This window comes from Anabrus simplex, chromosome 4 (assembly GCF_040414725.1).
Source record: "Anabrus simplex isolate iqAnaSimp1 chromosome 4, ASM4041472v1, whole genome shotgun sequence".
NCBI lineage: Eukaryota > Metazoa > Arthropoda > Insecta > Orthoptera > Tettigoniidae > Anabrus > Anabrus simplex.
The window spans coordinates 428,852,947-428,868,446 of NC_090268.1; the positions used below are offsets into that span (position 1 = coordinate 428,852,947).

General features: G+C 38.7%; 1 protein-coding gene across 1 annotated transcript in view; it reads right to left on the reverse strand.

Moving 5' to 3' along the window:
* The window catches only part of LOC137500509 (uncharacterized), a 92,385-nt gene that overhangs the window by 14,097 nt on the left and 62,788 nt on the right, over nucleotides 1-15,500 (reverse strand). The window contains exon 4 of the mRNA XM_068227432.1: nucleotides 13,559-13,786. Within this exon, the coding sequence (XP_068083533.1) occupies nucleotides 13,559-13,786 (228 nt within the window). The remainder of the gene's footprint in view (nucleotides 1-13,558; nucleotides 13,787-15,500) is intronic.

Consider the following 15,500-nt stretch of genomic DNA (forward strand, 5'->3'; position numbering starts at 1 on the left):
GTTAAAAGGTTTGTTTTTTTCACCTATTCAATACATATATACAATACAATATATATACATTCCACGGAACAATATCATTTTGTCTCACCGGCATTTCACACCGATGTCTCCACATCACAATCGATGCTACTGAAGTCAACTAAAAGAATAAGCAGAAGTTTCAACCCACAACATTTTTCCTAATTAGCAATTACCCACTTTAACTGTCACCATTGTTGTCGTTCAAACGCACGGATTACCCATGAATCTCCAGCCACACTGACCAGTCTCCGTCCCGATCTCGGCGCTTCAACTGGAAAACTTTCAGCTTGATGCCTATATAACCTCATTTGGCTATAAAAATTTCCCCTACCCCCGGTGATTTTTAACTAAAATAATCTGCTCTACATATTTCTGAAATGTCAATGCTAATTCTTTCTTCCAACCTCTAAAACATCAGGACGCACTTGGTACTAAAATTTTTTATCCTTGCGCACCAGCTGCTCTTGTGTAAATATGTATATAATTGTAAATTCTCAACTTTCAATTAGATAATGTAATTACTATATAGTTACCAATCATTAACATTAGTTTTTATTACAAACATTTACGCTGAATGTTAAATGTAAATATTTTTAAAAAACTTTATCTCAACTGTTCAATTGAACTATGTAAATACTGTATAGTTACCAACCTTTGACATCAATTTTTGGTTACTAACATTGATGCCAAACACTACACCTTTTCTCCCTTAATTGTTTTATCGTAAATATTTTTTAAACTTTTTATTTTCATATGATTGCGTCAACTGTTTCTCCAGAGCACCACTGCAGAACTCTACTTTGTTATTTTTAGGCATTGGTGCTGACTTTTCATCTAAACCTACATGTTCAACCATCACTTTTGTGAAAATTTTTCCCATACTTAATTTTTATATGTTGTTAATAATATGTATTAATTTGTACATGTCTACTACCAACCAGTTACCTGATTTTTTACCTTGAGGTGATATTTTGACTGATGATGCCCTCAATGAAGGGCGAAACATGTCTCAAGTGGAATCTACAATAAATTCCTAATTTATAAAATTTATATGTATTGAATAGGTGAAAAAAACAAACCTTTTAACATCCTACATACTGGAGCATACCATCGTGAAGCCCTATTTTAAAAGTAAACTGGCCAAAGTTTCAAGAAAATCGACCTACAGATTTCCAAGATATTAAGATGTAAAGGAAACATATATTATTCCCGAGAAGCAGAGAGCCAGCTTCGCTTCGAGTATATAAGAGCCTCAACAAGTTGCAATCTACAACTTGACTATGACGGGTTGTACGGTCACCGCGTGCAGGTGTCGAACCTGAAACTCTGTCGCGTTACACGAAGTTAGTCGTCGAACTTATAAAGTTTCTGCAGCGCTACGAACTTGGAAATATCCGGCGTGTATTAAGACGGTAACTTATAAAATTTCTGCAGTACTACGGACTTAGAAAAATCCGGCGTGTATTAAGTTGTACCGGTGCTCTATTATTCTCGGTAACTTGTAAAATTTCGGCAGTGGTAGGGACTTAGAAAATATCCGGCATGTAATATTTACGATAATTTATAAAATTTCTGCAGTGCTACGGACTTGGAAAATTCCAGCGTGTCCTAAGTCGAACTCTAATGTTTTCGGTGACTTCTCCGAACTAAGTAAAATTTCAACGTGTGCAAGAACGAGTGTTCGACATTGGATAGTGACTTATCAGAACTTAGAATATTTCGAGAACTCGGAACTTAGTAATTGTCGTAGCCGAGTGGGGACAATTCTCCCAAATATTACTTATATTTGAACAGTGATACCAAATAACTTAGTAAACCATAAGGACAGTTCATGGCATTTCCATAAAATATTAACCAAAGTGAAGTAAAATAATACTTAATATCCCCTTAATATTTATGTTAGTAATAACTGAAACAGTTAAATACATCTTGCGTGTGTAGGGCATGGACTGAACTAACACTCGACATTCCGATAAGCTTTGAACTTATGCTTTCATTTCGAACCTAGTACAACATGTTCTGAATACCAGAAACATTATTCTCTTGTGTAAATAGTCTGAATTATATGACCAGTGTTTTCAAAAATTCGTATTACTTAAGAAGTGTGACTGCTTAAAAACTGTGGAAACTTCGAAATGTGATGTGTGTTTCAAAATCATAGATGTTTCAGACTGTGATTTAATTCATTCAAAAGCCATAATTATATCTAAGTATGATTGTTGCTTTGAAGTTACGTAATAGACTGTGATTCAAAGTGCAATTCTGGGTACTATTTACCAGTGACTTGCTAGTTTTCACTTAACCACATAGTGCTATTTTTTAACACTCGCAATCAATCGTCAATTGAACTTTCTCGTGTGCCTTCACTATTAAGTGACACCAGAAATCTTGACCGAGTGTTTAATCCCCATATTAACTTAACACCTAACTCGACGTGGGATATGGTACGTGATACAGCGAGGGAAATGAAACGTGGTACAACGTGGGATGTGGTACGTGGTACAACGTGGTGCTGACATCAATGGAGTTCCAGATGCTGTTCGTAGAACCGCATTCACCAGTTCCAGCGTCATAAACATTTAGGTGATATGAGTGCATTTAGCATTAGATTTTCAAACTATTAAAGGCAGTGATTATTTGAAACCATTCACAACACTAGACATTTGCGAACTTCCTGAACAAGCACTTTATTATTTTCAGGTCATTCTTTTCAAGTGCTACTGTAACTACAAGTGTTACAAGTGCCGATTTACTTTCAAGTGACAATTAATTTCAAGTTATAATTAATTTAATGTGATAATTTAAACAGACTTTAGGTGCTTTAAAGTAATTTCATCTTAAAGTCATTCAAATAATATTGTGAAGTGAATAACTTAGAAAAGACTGCAGACATTACCAGTGGACGATTTAAAAAGACTGTAGGCCTTACATGAGAATAATCTATAAAGACTACAAGTGTTTTTCCAGATGATTTTAGAGACACATGAAACGATATTTAGTTCACGAATTTCATGAAGAAAATTTCATTTTTCAGTTTCAATTTCTTGCATGAATTTTCAGAACTCAAATTTTGATTGACGTATTCAAGAATAAACATGACAGAAGATATTTACAATTAATTTCTCAGTTTCAATGCAAGATTGTAAGTAAGTTAATGCGCCCACTCATTTTAATTAATTTTAATTTTGCAAAATAACATCTATTATTTCGCTCTGCGAACTACTTTCTCTGTACCGGCTCCTAAGAATCGATCACTACCTGAGACCTTTCTCATGCTCCTTATCCCAACAACTTTTCCTGGTACATTACTTAGAAAACTTTAACTCCACGGTAACATGAACCGGACATATAAATTTTCAGTGTTGTCAATTCGCGAGTGATAAAAATTTTCTACGTGAACTTGAACAGTGTAATTTAACTTGGATTGATTTCCAAATGACAAATCATTTCTTTTAATCAAGTTATGTGTTTCTGGGACTTGTATTATTTTCTACCCAATGTTTACGTTTCAAAGTGATTGAAATATTTCGCTAAGCGACTTAGTGCTTACATTTCAAATTGATCATAATATTTCTTCGAATGATAGACTTCGAAGAGTGCATTAAAATCTAAGTTTTCATCGAGTGGTTGAAATATTTTGACAAAGTATAACATTTTAGTTGAGATTAGGATTTCTCTAGTGATAGACGATTGAGATAGTACTTTGAATGCTTCACTGAACTTGTATTTTAGCGAAGTGGAGATTATCTCATATACTTCCAAGACATCCCATAGGTTCCTAGCTACGAGCAGTATATTTGAACTTGCTGTAAACAGTATTTAATATTCGTGCAGTCGAACCAAGGACAGCCTATAAACAGACTTAACTCCATTTGTGTTACGATATAATTTGTGATTAACTAAAGTGAACGAGACTAATTTCACTGGATGAATGTTTTCGTTTTTGAAGTGATCACCTTCAAAATTGTAAGAATTTCAGTAAACTTATGAACAGTCACCGAGTGACAAAACTTTATTTTACCAAGTATCGCGTTATTTGTGTTACTTCCTAAGTCGATTCCAGTGACATTCGACAGTGCAAAATTATACAACTATACAATTTTCTGAGTGGATATTCTGTGTTACGAATTCGATTCTATTTGACATTGGACTCAGTATACTAATATTTCCAGAAGCAATGTGTAGTTGCGTGTTCAATTGTAGTGATGCTCTACTGTATTCAACTTCTTTCAAGTGCTTAATTTCAGAACGCGAGTCAGATTATATTAATATTATTGAAATTGTTCACGTTTGTGGATTACTGTAGTCACGTCCTAGTTCGTGAACCATGGGCAACGGCTGACTGGCCTAGTAAGTGGTCCTGAGAGTCGGATACCAGTTGCTATGGAATGGGAGTGGGCATCTCGGACATATTCTGAGTCATGGCCCTCCTTGTGCTCAGGCGGCTAGGACTATACAATTCACCGGTGGTCCATAACCCGTTAGAGGAGAGATCCTCACTTGGACTATGTGCTCGTAGGGTAGCATCCAGCTTCATTAATTTACCGAGCTCAGAACATTTTAAGCAAGCCTCGGACCTATGGGAGTAACGGAGTCCCACTCCCTTTTGACAGGCGAGAGACTCCTTGGAAACAACTTGAAGAACGAAATGGAATTCGATGGGGAGCTATCAATATTAATGGGGCTTATGGAAAAAAAAGAAAGTAGAACTGGCTGATTCAGCAAAGAGGGTGCATCTGGGTGTGCTAGGAGTAAGTGAAATTCGGGTAAGGGGAGATAACGAGGAAGAGATAGGAGATTATAAAGTGTACTTGACGGGTGTTAGAAAGGGAAGGGCAGAGTCTGGGATAGGTCTATATCAGGAATACCATTGCACGCAACATAGTCTCTGTTAGGCACGCAAAATGAGCAAATGATGTGGGTAGATTTGTCAGTTGGAGGAATTAGGACTAGAATTGTCTCCGTGTGTTCACCACGTGAGGGTACAGATTAGGATGAAGTTGACAAGTTTTATGACGCATTGAGTGACATCGTGGTGAGGGTCAACATCAAGGATAGAATAGTGCTAATGGGCAATTTCAATGTGAGAGTTGGGAATAGAACTGAAGGATACGAAAGGGTGATTGGTAAATGTGTGGAAGATATGGAAGCTAATGGGAATGAGAAGCGTTTTCTGGACGTCTGTGCTAGTATTGGTTCAGCTATTACGAATACATTCTTCAAGCATAAGGCTATTCACCGCTATACATGGGAGGCTAGGGGTACCAGATCCATAATAGACTATATCTTAACAGACTTCGAATTCAGGAAATCTGTTAGGAATGTACGAGTTTTCCGCGGATTTTTCGATGATACAGACCACTATCTGATCTGTAGTGAACTAAGTATCTCTAGGCCTAGGGTAAAGTGAAATCTGTCTGCAAACGAATAAGGATAGAAAATATCCAGGACGAAGAAATTAGACAGAAGTACATGGATATGATTAGTGAGAAGTTTCAAACAATAGACAGTAAGCAGGTTCAGAATATAGAAAGTGAATGGGTGGCATACAAGGATGCCGTAGTAGAAACAGCAAGGGAATGCCTAGGAACAACTGTGTGTAAAGATGGGAAAAGGTGAACATCTTGGTGGAATGATGAAGTGAGAGCAGCTAGTAAACGTAAAAAGATGGCTTATCAGAAACGGCTCCAAACAAGGGCCGAGGCAGACAGGTATTTGTACGTAGATGAAAGAAACAGAGCGAAACAAATAGTTGTTGAATCCAAAAAGAAGTCATGGGAAGATTTTGGTAACAACCTGGAAAGGCTAGGTCAAGCAGCAGGGAAACCTTTCTGGACAGTAATAAAGAATCTTAGGAAGTTGGATGAAAACAAGTGTGGTTTCAGACCACAGAAAGGCTGTCAGGATCAGATTTTCAGTATGCGCCAGGTAACTGAAAAATGCTACGAGAGGAATAGACAGTTTTGTTTATGTTTCGTAGATCCAGAGAAAGCATATGACGGGGTACCGACGGAAAAGATGTTCGCCATACTGGGGGACTATGGAATTAAAGGTAGATTATAAAAATCAAAGGCATTTATGTTGACAATTTGCCTTCAGTGAGAATTGATGGTAAAATGAGTTCTTGGTTCAGGGTACTTACAGGGGTTAGACAAGGCTGTAATCTTTCACCTTTGCTGTTCGTAGTTTACATGGATCATCTGCTGAAAGGTATAAAATGGCAGGGAGGAATTCAGTTAGGTGGAAATGTAGTAAGCAGTCCGGCCTATGCTGACGACTTTGTCTTAATGGAAGATTGCGCCGAAAGCCTGCAGTCCAATATCTTGGAACTTGAAAATAGGTGCAATGAGTATGGTATGAAAATTAGCCTCTCGAAGACTAAATTGATGTCAGTGGGTAAGAAAATCAACAGAATTGAATGTCAGATTGGTGATACAAAGCTAGAACAGATCGATAATTTCAAGTATTTAGGTTGTGTGTTCTCCCAGGATGGTAATATAGTAAGTGAGATTGAATCAAGGTGTCGTGAAGCTAATGCAGTGAGCTCACAGTTGCGATCAACAGTATTCTGTAAGAAGGAAGTGAGCTCCCAAACGAAACTACCTTTACATCGGTCTGTTTTCAGGCCAACTTTGCTTTACGGGAGCGAAAGCTGGGTGGACTCAGAATATCTTAGTCATACGTTAGAAGTAACAGACATGAAAGTAGCAAGAATGATTGCTGGTACGAACAGGTGGGTACAATGGCAGGATGGTACTCGGAATGAGGAGGTAAAGGCTAATTTAGGAATGAACTCGATGGATGAAGCTGTACGCATAAACCGGCTTCGGTGGTGGGGTCATGTGAGGTGAATGGAGGAGGATAGGCTACCTAGGAGGATAATGGACGCTGCTATGGCGGGTAAGAGAAGTAGAGGTAGACGAAGACGACGATGGTTAGACTCGGTTTCTAACGATTTAAAGATAAGAGGCATTGAACTAAATCAGGCCACAACACTAGTTGCAAATCGAGGATTGTGGCGACGTTTAGTAAATTTACAGAGGCTTGCAGACTGAACGCTGAAAGGCATACCAGTCCTTAATGATAATGTATGTATGTGTGTATTAACATTAATTAATTCTTGGAGTGCACGATCTGTAAGTGTTGCAAACAATTCTGAGGCCGATTCTATAATCATTTTCAACTGTGCGGAAGCTGTTTGTATAACTCAAACACGTTCAGAGCAACAAGTGCGGAGTATATAAGCTTGACCAACACTCATATCACGTGAACTTCCAGACCATCCAGAATTTCTAGAATATCTAGACCATCCAGAATTTCTAGAACTTCCAGATCATCCAGACCGTCCAGATCTAAATCGCAAGGCGTCCCACGGTCGAACGAGAACCGCAGCCGGACCACAACGCATTTTGCCAGCCCAGGGCGAAGATAAGGCATATCCAGTATATCTTCTTCACAGAACATTTTTTGTTAATAAATTTATCAGCTCTCTTTGAATTCCATTATACTTATTTCAAGTAAACCTCTCCCACTCTGTAACACTCCAGGTAAGCACACGCCTTGCGTTTGTCTTATGCCCATCTAGCCACCAAGTGCAGAATTTACGGTTGCAATATATTTCAGAAATTACACTTGTCCTGACATTTCAACATAAAAAGATACTCCCCTTTGTGCAAGGTCCCTGTTATAGAACACAAGTACCGTTGATTGCGACTGTGAGATCACAGCATTAGCTTTGCTGCAACTTTATTGAATTTCGCTTAAGGGGAGTACGTACCTCAATTTTTGCAAAAATTTGCGAATTTAATTTTAATGCATTTTAATATTTTTTGGTATGTGTACAATAGAGCACCATTTTTTATTTCAGTGAAATCGCGTTACAAGTGCCCATAATTTGGATATTGCATGGCCCCTCTCATTTACAAATGCCACGCCCTCCTCTGACTGTAGGCTGGGTTTTACTTCTTGATAACTTTCAAGTTCTGGGAAATAAAAGTCCATTAGTGAACCGCATAGACTATGTTGGAGCTTCTCATCAGTCGAAATCTTGTGAAGAAAAGTTGCCCACAGCAACAGAAATATCCAAAATAGCACAAACGGCATCATTACCGAAACTTGCCCAAGATTAGACAGAAAGAGAGAACAAACTAACATGAAGTTTTCCAAGAATTATACCGTATGATGTACAGATAATATCTAGGATCTGAATACGTTTAGTCCATCCTCATAATTTCTTACAGATAATCACTTTAATCCAACTTCAAGTTATAGCAATATTAGGCTAGATTTTTGTTCAAGGTTTTTATGTTAGCATATTATTTCGGGTTACTGAGTTGCTTGTCGTAGTTCTTGGTGCACGTATAATAAAGACAAGGAAACCTACAAACACCATGGACTTCCAGGAGGAGTGATGCTTCTGATTAAACCCATTTATAAGGATCTTGCCCATCCCACGAGTCTTTTAACAGTGTTATTTGGAGCCGTGTACCGGTACCTAAAAATATTTTTGTTGGATATAAAACCTTAAAATTAGGAGTACATGATGCTGTTTTATCATTTAATATGGGAAACTTAGGCAGAATTAAAGTTCTAGAACAGCTGGAGATCCAACCAGTGTGGAATTCGCTCAGTGCGCTTCAAGCTTTTGATGTTCGTCGGACCGAAATGGAGGATAAAAAAATGTTCATAGTGGAAAACAAGATAAGGAAGTCAATGAGAGCAATGAAAAGGAGTCTGGAGGACAAGTAGGATGAGGAATATGCAGCAGGAGGGTTCTAGACTACATCTCAAGTAAGATTTATGTCAGCTAAACTTTAAAGTTAATTTTCTCTGCTTTTGTTTTTTTCTTTATATAGGTACGCTCAGTCGAAAAACTATAAAAGGTAGAAATCTGAAATAATTATCAGTGATACTTCCATACCTTCTCTCTGAAAAGCTACCAGGTAATTTTAAATATGTTAATATATGAGACCAGAAAAAAATATTATTACTCAAATTTTTCATGAACATTTTCTACATTTGGAAAAAAATCCTAAAACGTAACCATACCATCTAATCCTAAAACTAAGGACAGCAATGTAAAGAACAACGTTCCTACAATAACACTATAAAGATTCAAATCTGTAGGACAAAGGACCTTTTACCTGAGCGTACGTAAAATGGAGAAATTACCATTGACAGCATAGGCAGTACGTACTCCCCTTAATGTGCTATCTTCTGGGAGGAAAACATCATCAGATACTTACACATAGTCCAAGTGAGACACATTTCTCTAAAAGGTTAGAGACCACGGTGGATTGAACAGTCCTAGCAGCCTGAGCAGACGAGCGGGCCATGACTCAGAATATATCTGAGATGCTCACTTCCATTTCGTGGCAACTTGTATCCAGACCCTGAGGACCACTTCCTAGGACACTCAGCCGTTGCCTGCGGTGACAACAATAACCCACACCAGGCACTACGAAATATAGTTTCCACTAGGCACGCAAATGAGCGAAGGATGTAAGTAGATACAAATGTTGGAGGAATTAGGAAGAAAATTGTCTCAGTGAATTCACCATGTGGGGGTGAAGACAAGGAGAAAATTGGCAAGTTTTATGAAGTATTGCGTGACTCCGTATATAGGGCCAAGTGCAAGAATAGGTTAGCGCTAATGGGCGGTTTCAATACGAGAGTTAGATATAGAATTCAAGGTTACGAAAAGGTGATGGGTAAATATGGAGAAAATTGGGAAGTTCATCGGTATGGAAATTATTTACTGGACTTCTGTGCTAGTAATGGAATAGCAGTCACGAATTATTCTTCCAGAACAAGGCTATTCACTGATACAGATTGTAAGGTAGGGACACAAGATATTTAATGGAATATGTGTAAACCGACTTATATTTATGTTAGGAATGTGCGGATTTTTCGCAGATTTTTTAGGATAAAGACCACCCTGTGATCTGTAGTGAACTAAGTATCTCTAGGCCTAGGATATAGAAAAATTCATCTGTCTGCGGATGAATAAGTATAGAAGATTTCCAAGATGAGGAATTAGACAGAAGTACATGGATGGGATTAGTGAACACCTTCAAACGTTAGACAGGCATCATGTTCAGGATATAGAAGGAGAATGGGTGGCATACAATGATGCTGTAGTAGAAATATCAAGGGAATGCCGGGGAACAGCTGAGTATAAAGATGCAACAGAGGTAAGAATTAGGTGGAATGATGAATGATGAGGGAAGCTTGTCAAGGTAGAAGTAAGGGTTATCAGAAATGGCTACAAACACATATTAAGTTAATAGCATAAACTACAATTTTTCCTCGTAATCACCCCTTACCCAATTCCTAGCACATCCGTATGCATCCCCGCTTTTTTTGGCTCAGCCAGTTCTACCTTCTTACTTCGATAAACCGCAGTGATATTGATAGATCTCCATTGAATTCAATTTCCCTTGCTAATTTGTTTTCTAGGACTCCAATGTGTATCAAATGGAAGTGGTACTCCATCAGACTCTTTAATCAGAGGCTTGCTTAAAACGTTACGAACGTGCTCAGCAAAACTTCTGTGAAGTTGGATGCTACCCTCCTTACACATAGATCCAGAGGGGATCCCTTCTCTAAGTGATAAGGACCGATAGTACGTTTTACCGTCCATTCCACCTGAGCGCAATGTCTGTCTGTCCCGCCACGACTGAGAGTATGTCCGCTTATTCCATAGCAACTGGTATCCCGTCTCTTGGACGACCTACTAGGCCATTCAGACGTCGTTCCTGGTTAATGACCAGCACGTGATTAGAATAATCCATGAACTGCGTAAATTAAAAAATTACACCATACAATCTGTATGCAATAGCATATGATACTGTCAACCATCAAATATATCTAGACAAAGTCTAAAATCTGACGAAAGATAATGGTTTAACTAGAATCACTGTTACGATTCTACGGATCCGAAATTTTTTCTTCGACTTTCAAGGACAGCGTAGCCGTTCTAGAATACAGAAAATGGTCTACCCCAAGGAAGTGTATTGGCTCCGTTATTTTAATATTTAGACGAATGATAATCCAGTATTTTTAAAAACCAGAAGCTTCCTGTATGCTGATGACCTCGCCCCGGCCAAGCAGAGTTTCAAATAGTTGAAACAAATGTTTAATGCCCTTGAATTCTTGTCAAGCTATTACAGTGAAAACTAGTTAAAACCTAACCCTACAAAAACTCAGCTGTGTGCTTTCCACCTGAAGCACAAGGAAGCTCATCGTGGACTCAAAATAATATGGTCTGGTATCAAATTACAGAACTGAAATTCTCCAAATATCTGGGCGTATCCCTTGAGAGAACTCTCACATTTAAGAAGCACTGCATGAATTGCAAACTCAAAGTGTCGGCAAGGAATAACCTATTTATTAAATTGGCTGGTTTACAGTAGAATAGTCAACTGCAAACCCTCCGTACATAAGCAATGGTACTTTGTTATTCCGTCGGAGAAAACGCATGTCCTGTTTGGTATTCATCATCCCATGCGAGACAGGTGGATGTGGCCCTCAATTAGACATGTAGCCTAGTGACTGGCTGCTTAAAGTCTACGCCAGATGACAAATTCTATTGTCTTAGAGGGATTGCTCCACCTTGGATTCGAGGGAAAGTACCTGCAGGGACTATAGTGGATCAACAAAGTACTCAACCCCTGCATGGCCATACACCTCCAGTCAAGATACTGAAGTCATGAACGTCTGAGGAACTAACGGGATTATGTATCACTGCAAGATTACAGCTTTGTTAAACCAAGGTCCCGTCATACCAGGACAGATGACAGTTGCAGAACGTTTGCCAAATGCATGTCATGAGGAGTTCTTGAAGAGACTGAGGACGGGAGTGGGCATATCCGAAGTCAACCAACATCAAGTGTGACTGTGCAGCGCATGCTTCAGTGTTCACTGTGCCCATCTTCCTGCACTAAAGAATATCTTTTTCATGCAACATGGTGTGCACCTGATGTTGCTAGTTTCTGGTCGAGATTGGTGTGAAGTTCTTTGATATTTATCTGCGTTTTAGTTTGTTATGTACAGTAGTTGAGTATACATAATTGAACTGTGTAAATGATATTTCTGATACGATAGCAATAATAATAATAATAATAATAATAATAATAATAATAATAATAATAATAATAATAATAATAATAATAATAACAATTACCAACTACAGTCCATTGAGAATAGGAACGAAATCCAAGGGGATCGCAACAGACTGCTTAGCATTTGCCGATGATATTGCTGCTCTCCCAAACGACATAGAAACCGCTAGAGCTCAAGTTGAAATTTTAAAGGAAATTGCCGAATAAACTGGTTTGCAGATATCGTTAGTGAAAACAGAAGTAATGACTAACATCAAAGAGGCTCCACCAAAACTCCATACAAAATACGGGGACATCACCCGAGTAGACAAATTCAAATACCTGGGTGAGATCATCATGAAAAATGGACTGGGCAAAGAAGCACTTCAGGAGCGAGTACGCAAACTGGAAATAGCCTACCAAACATCCCGCACAATCTACAACAAAAAATGCCTTTCCCAGAACACCAAGATACGCCACTATGAAACAGTTCTGAAGCCAGTAGTTCTATATGCAGCCGAAACCTTGTCTCTAAATGCCAACAAAGGACTCCTTGAAGAACTGGAGAAAAGAGAACGCAAAATTGTGTGAGGAATCATGGGATCAAGGTACAGAAATGGAATCCATCAAAAGAGATCCAACAAGGAAGTCTACAGCAAAATAGAGAAAATTACCGACACAATCAGAAAAAGACGGGCACGATTTTACGGTCATCTGAAAAGAATGGACGGAAGAAAGTTAACTAAAGAAATCTTTCACTTTTTTTATTCAAACCCCAAACCCACAATTCCCTGGTTTAGAAATACCAAAGAAGACCTGCAAATGTTACATATCTCAGCTGAAGACGCCCTTAACAGAGATCTCTTCCGCAAGAAAATATTGACGAACGGGCTAAACCGAGACGAGCAACCGAAGAGAAGACACGGTGCCCCTTGGACAGAGGAGCGTAAGCAGGACCACTCACAAAGAATGAGGGAAATTTGGGCTTTAAAGAAAGCCAAGTTCAGTGTCAAATGCAACAAGACTTAACGTGGTCCTTGATGGCCCCAGCGAATTATATATATATAATAACAATTGCCATTGATGATTTCACGACCCGTACTTATAGAAAATAAGGTGAAATTATAGTCACTAGCCTGCTTTAAAAGGTCAGTGCTGAAGTTACCCATGATTATAATGTCATCGTATGCCGAGATAAGATTTGCTAATGCCTCTTCAAAATCATCAGTGTTTCTTGTTTTAGGCGGCTTGTATACAATCCCTATTAATATGTTTTTATGGCAGTCTAATTCTACAAACATAAATTCCTTGACACGGCATAAGCCCAAAAGCGTATATCATGTCAATTATAATAGTAGTAATAATAATAATCTGTATGCAATGACCCATTGATCAGATATTATATTCTATACCCAATCGAGCGGTATCTGACTTACCTAAGACATTAATCCAAGGTCCAGAGGAACTCTCACGATGTACTCCAACCCATGGACAACATCCAGACCACCCGTAGACAGTGTCGATCTCTTCCTGAGACTCCACGAGCAACATACGCGTACCTTCCTTCCGGCAAGCCTCTACTCCATCTTTCCAGGTCATTTGGCATGGAAGTTTTTTGTAATATCCAAAGCCAGGAAAATGACGGTAGCCAGGTAGAGGCAGAACTGTTGATGAAAAGAGAGAATCAATGCGAGGTCACTGAAGGCAAATGAGTGATTTCTAATTAAATACAACAGTGAGCCAACATATTTGTCTCTAATATCCCCAATTTCAAAGTAGCTGAGCTGCTCCTTCATAGAAAGTCGTACTACTCAATTATGTCGTAATCACTATGTTTTATTTCTTTACAGCTTCTTCCATCGCCTTACTGATCATATAAATATTTGATATTACATCCTGTAGAATTTAGTTCCACGTATAATTCCTGTAACGTTTTTCTCATCCGTGCTGCAGACCTGTCCTTTCGTTGAACGAAGCACGAAGAAGGTCGTAGTATATAAAGCGTGTGCAATACAGTCGTGTCACGTACAGATGTTCGGAAACAACGTAAACATGGTATATGAGCCTTAGAGGTTTGGTGATACTGATACGTAATTTTCAAAAATTACGTCGTTATCTCGAGCCGTTGTCACTTTGTCAGCTGCTGAAGTTAGCCAATCAGATCGCTTCACGTGCGACTTCAAATGGGCTGCACGCGGTAGTGTTGCTAAATCTGCAGGTGGCTGATGACGGGCTTGAGAGTGCCAATAAAAGCAATAAACACCTCCAGGGGAGGGACTTGAACAAGGACTAAGGTGGCCTTGGCTGAAACCCACGGTGTGTTAGTGTTTGACGCTCATTTCTCGGTACGGCTCACAAGCCCGACCAAGGCACGTGCAGTTTTAGCAACACCGCCGCGTGCAGCCCATTTGAATTCGCCCGCGAAGCGATGTGATATGGCGAGATATCGACGTAATTATTTTCATATTACTGATCAGTATGACCACGTTATTTCCGACCATCCTGTATTCACATACATATGGCAAGAGTGTGCACGTTCGCAAATCAGAACGGATCCCTAAAACATCCAATCACAAATAATAAAAGTAACTTTGTGCAGAAGATGGTGAACTACGTAAAACGTGGCAGAAAACCCTTTCGTGACTAAATTAATTCCATTAATATTTTTAGAGAAATTTGATGCTAAACATCAATGAATTTAACTATATAATGGACAAGGACATTGTCTACATTTTTCTATGAGTCGTTTCTGAAAAACAGTTAGCGGGAAGAATATGTCCCGGTGGTCTCCCCTGTGCTATAATGCTGTGATCACATTAGCATTTCAAATTAATAATCATGATAAGGAGATGCTCAGAAATAAACAATACTAACACAGTAATATATATACATGTATTCTTAAACATAAATGAATACATTTTGTATTCTTAAATATAAATCAACAGATTTTGTAATTTTAAAAAAGGCGGCGGGGGAGAAACAGCTTTACACACTGATCGTAACCAATTTTCTACTACAACCATAATGTTTATAGTCTTACATAATGATAGTCTGAATGTTTTGGTTTATTAGGTAGTTTACTGTCCATGAAATTGAGCAAAACAAGAAACTGCACAAAGTGGTACTCGACAAGCCAAACAGATAATCTTGGAGCGTTTCTCCTCATTTTCGTAATGCACTGCCTGCGTCTACACCAGCCATTGCCTTGTGCTGGATTATGAATATCTACTTGTGTCAGATGAATGTCACAAGGTAGTCCAATAACATCCCACTTTGGTGCCTTGAATGCCACTCCATCTCCCCGCTTTATTGAACTGTAGCCGTCAATTAGCTATCGAGCTAACCCTTTCCTAAATGTCAGCTGATCAGGGACTCCAC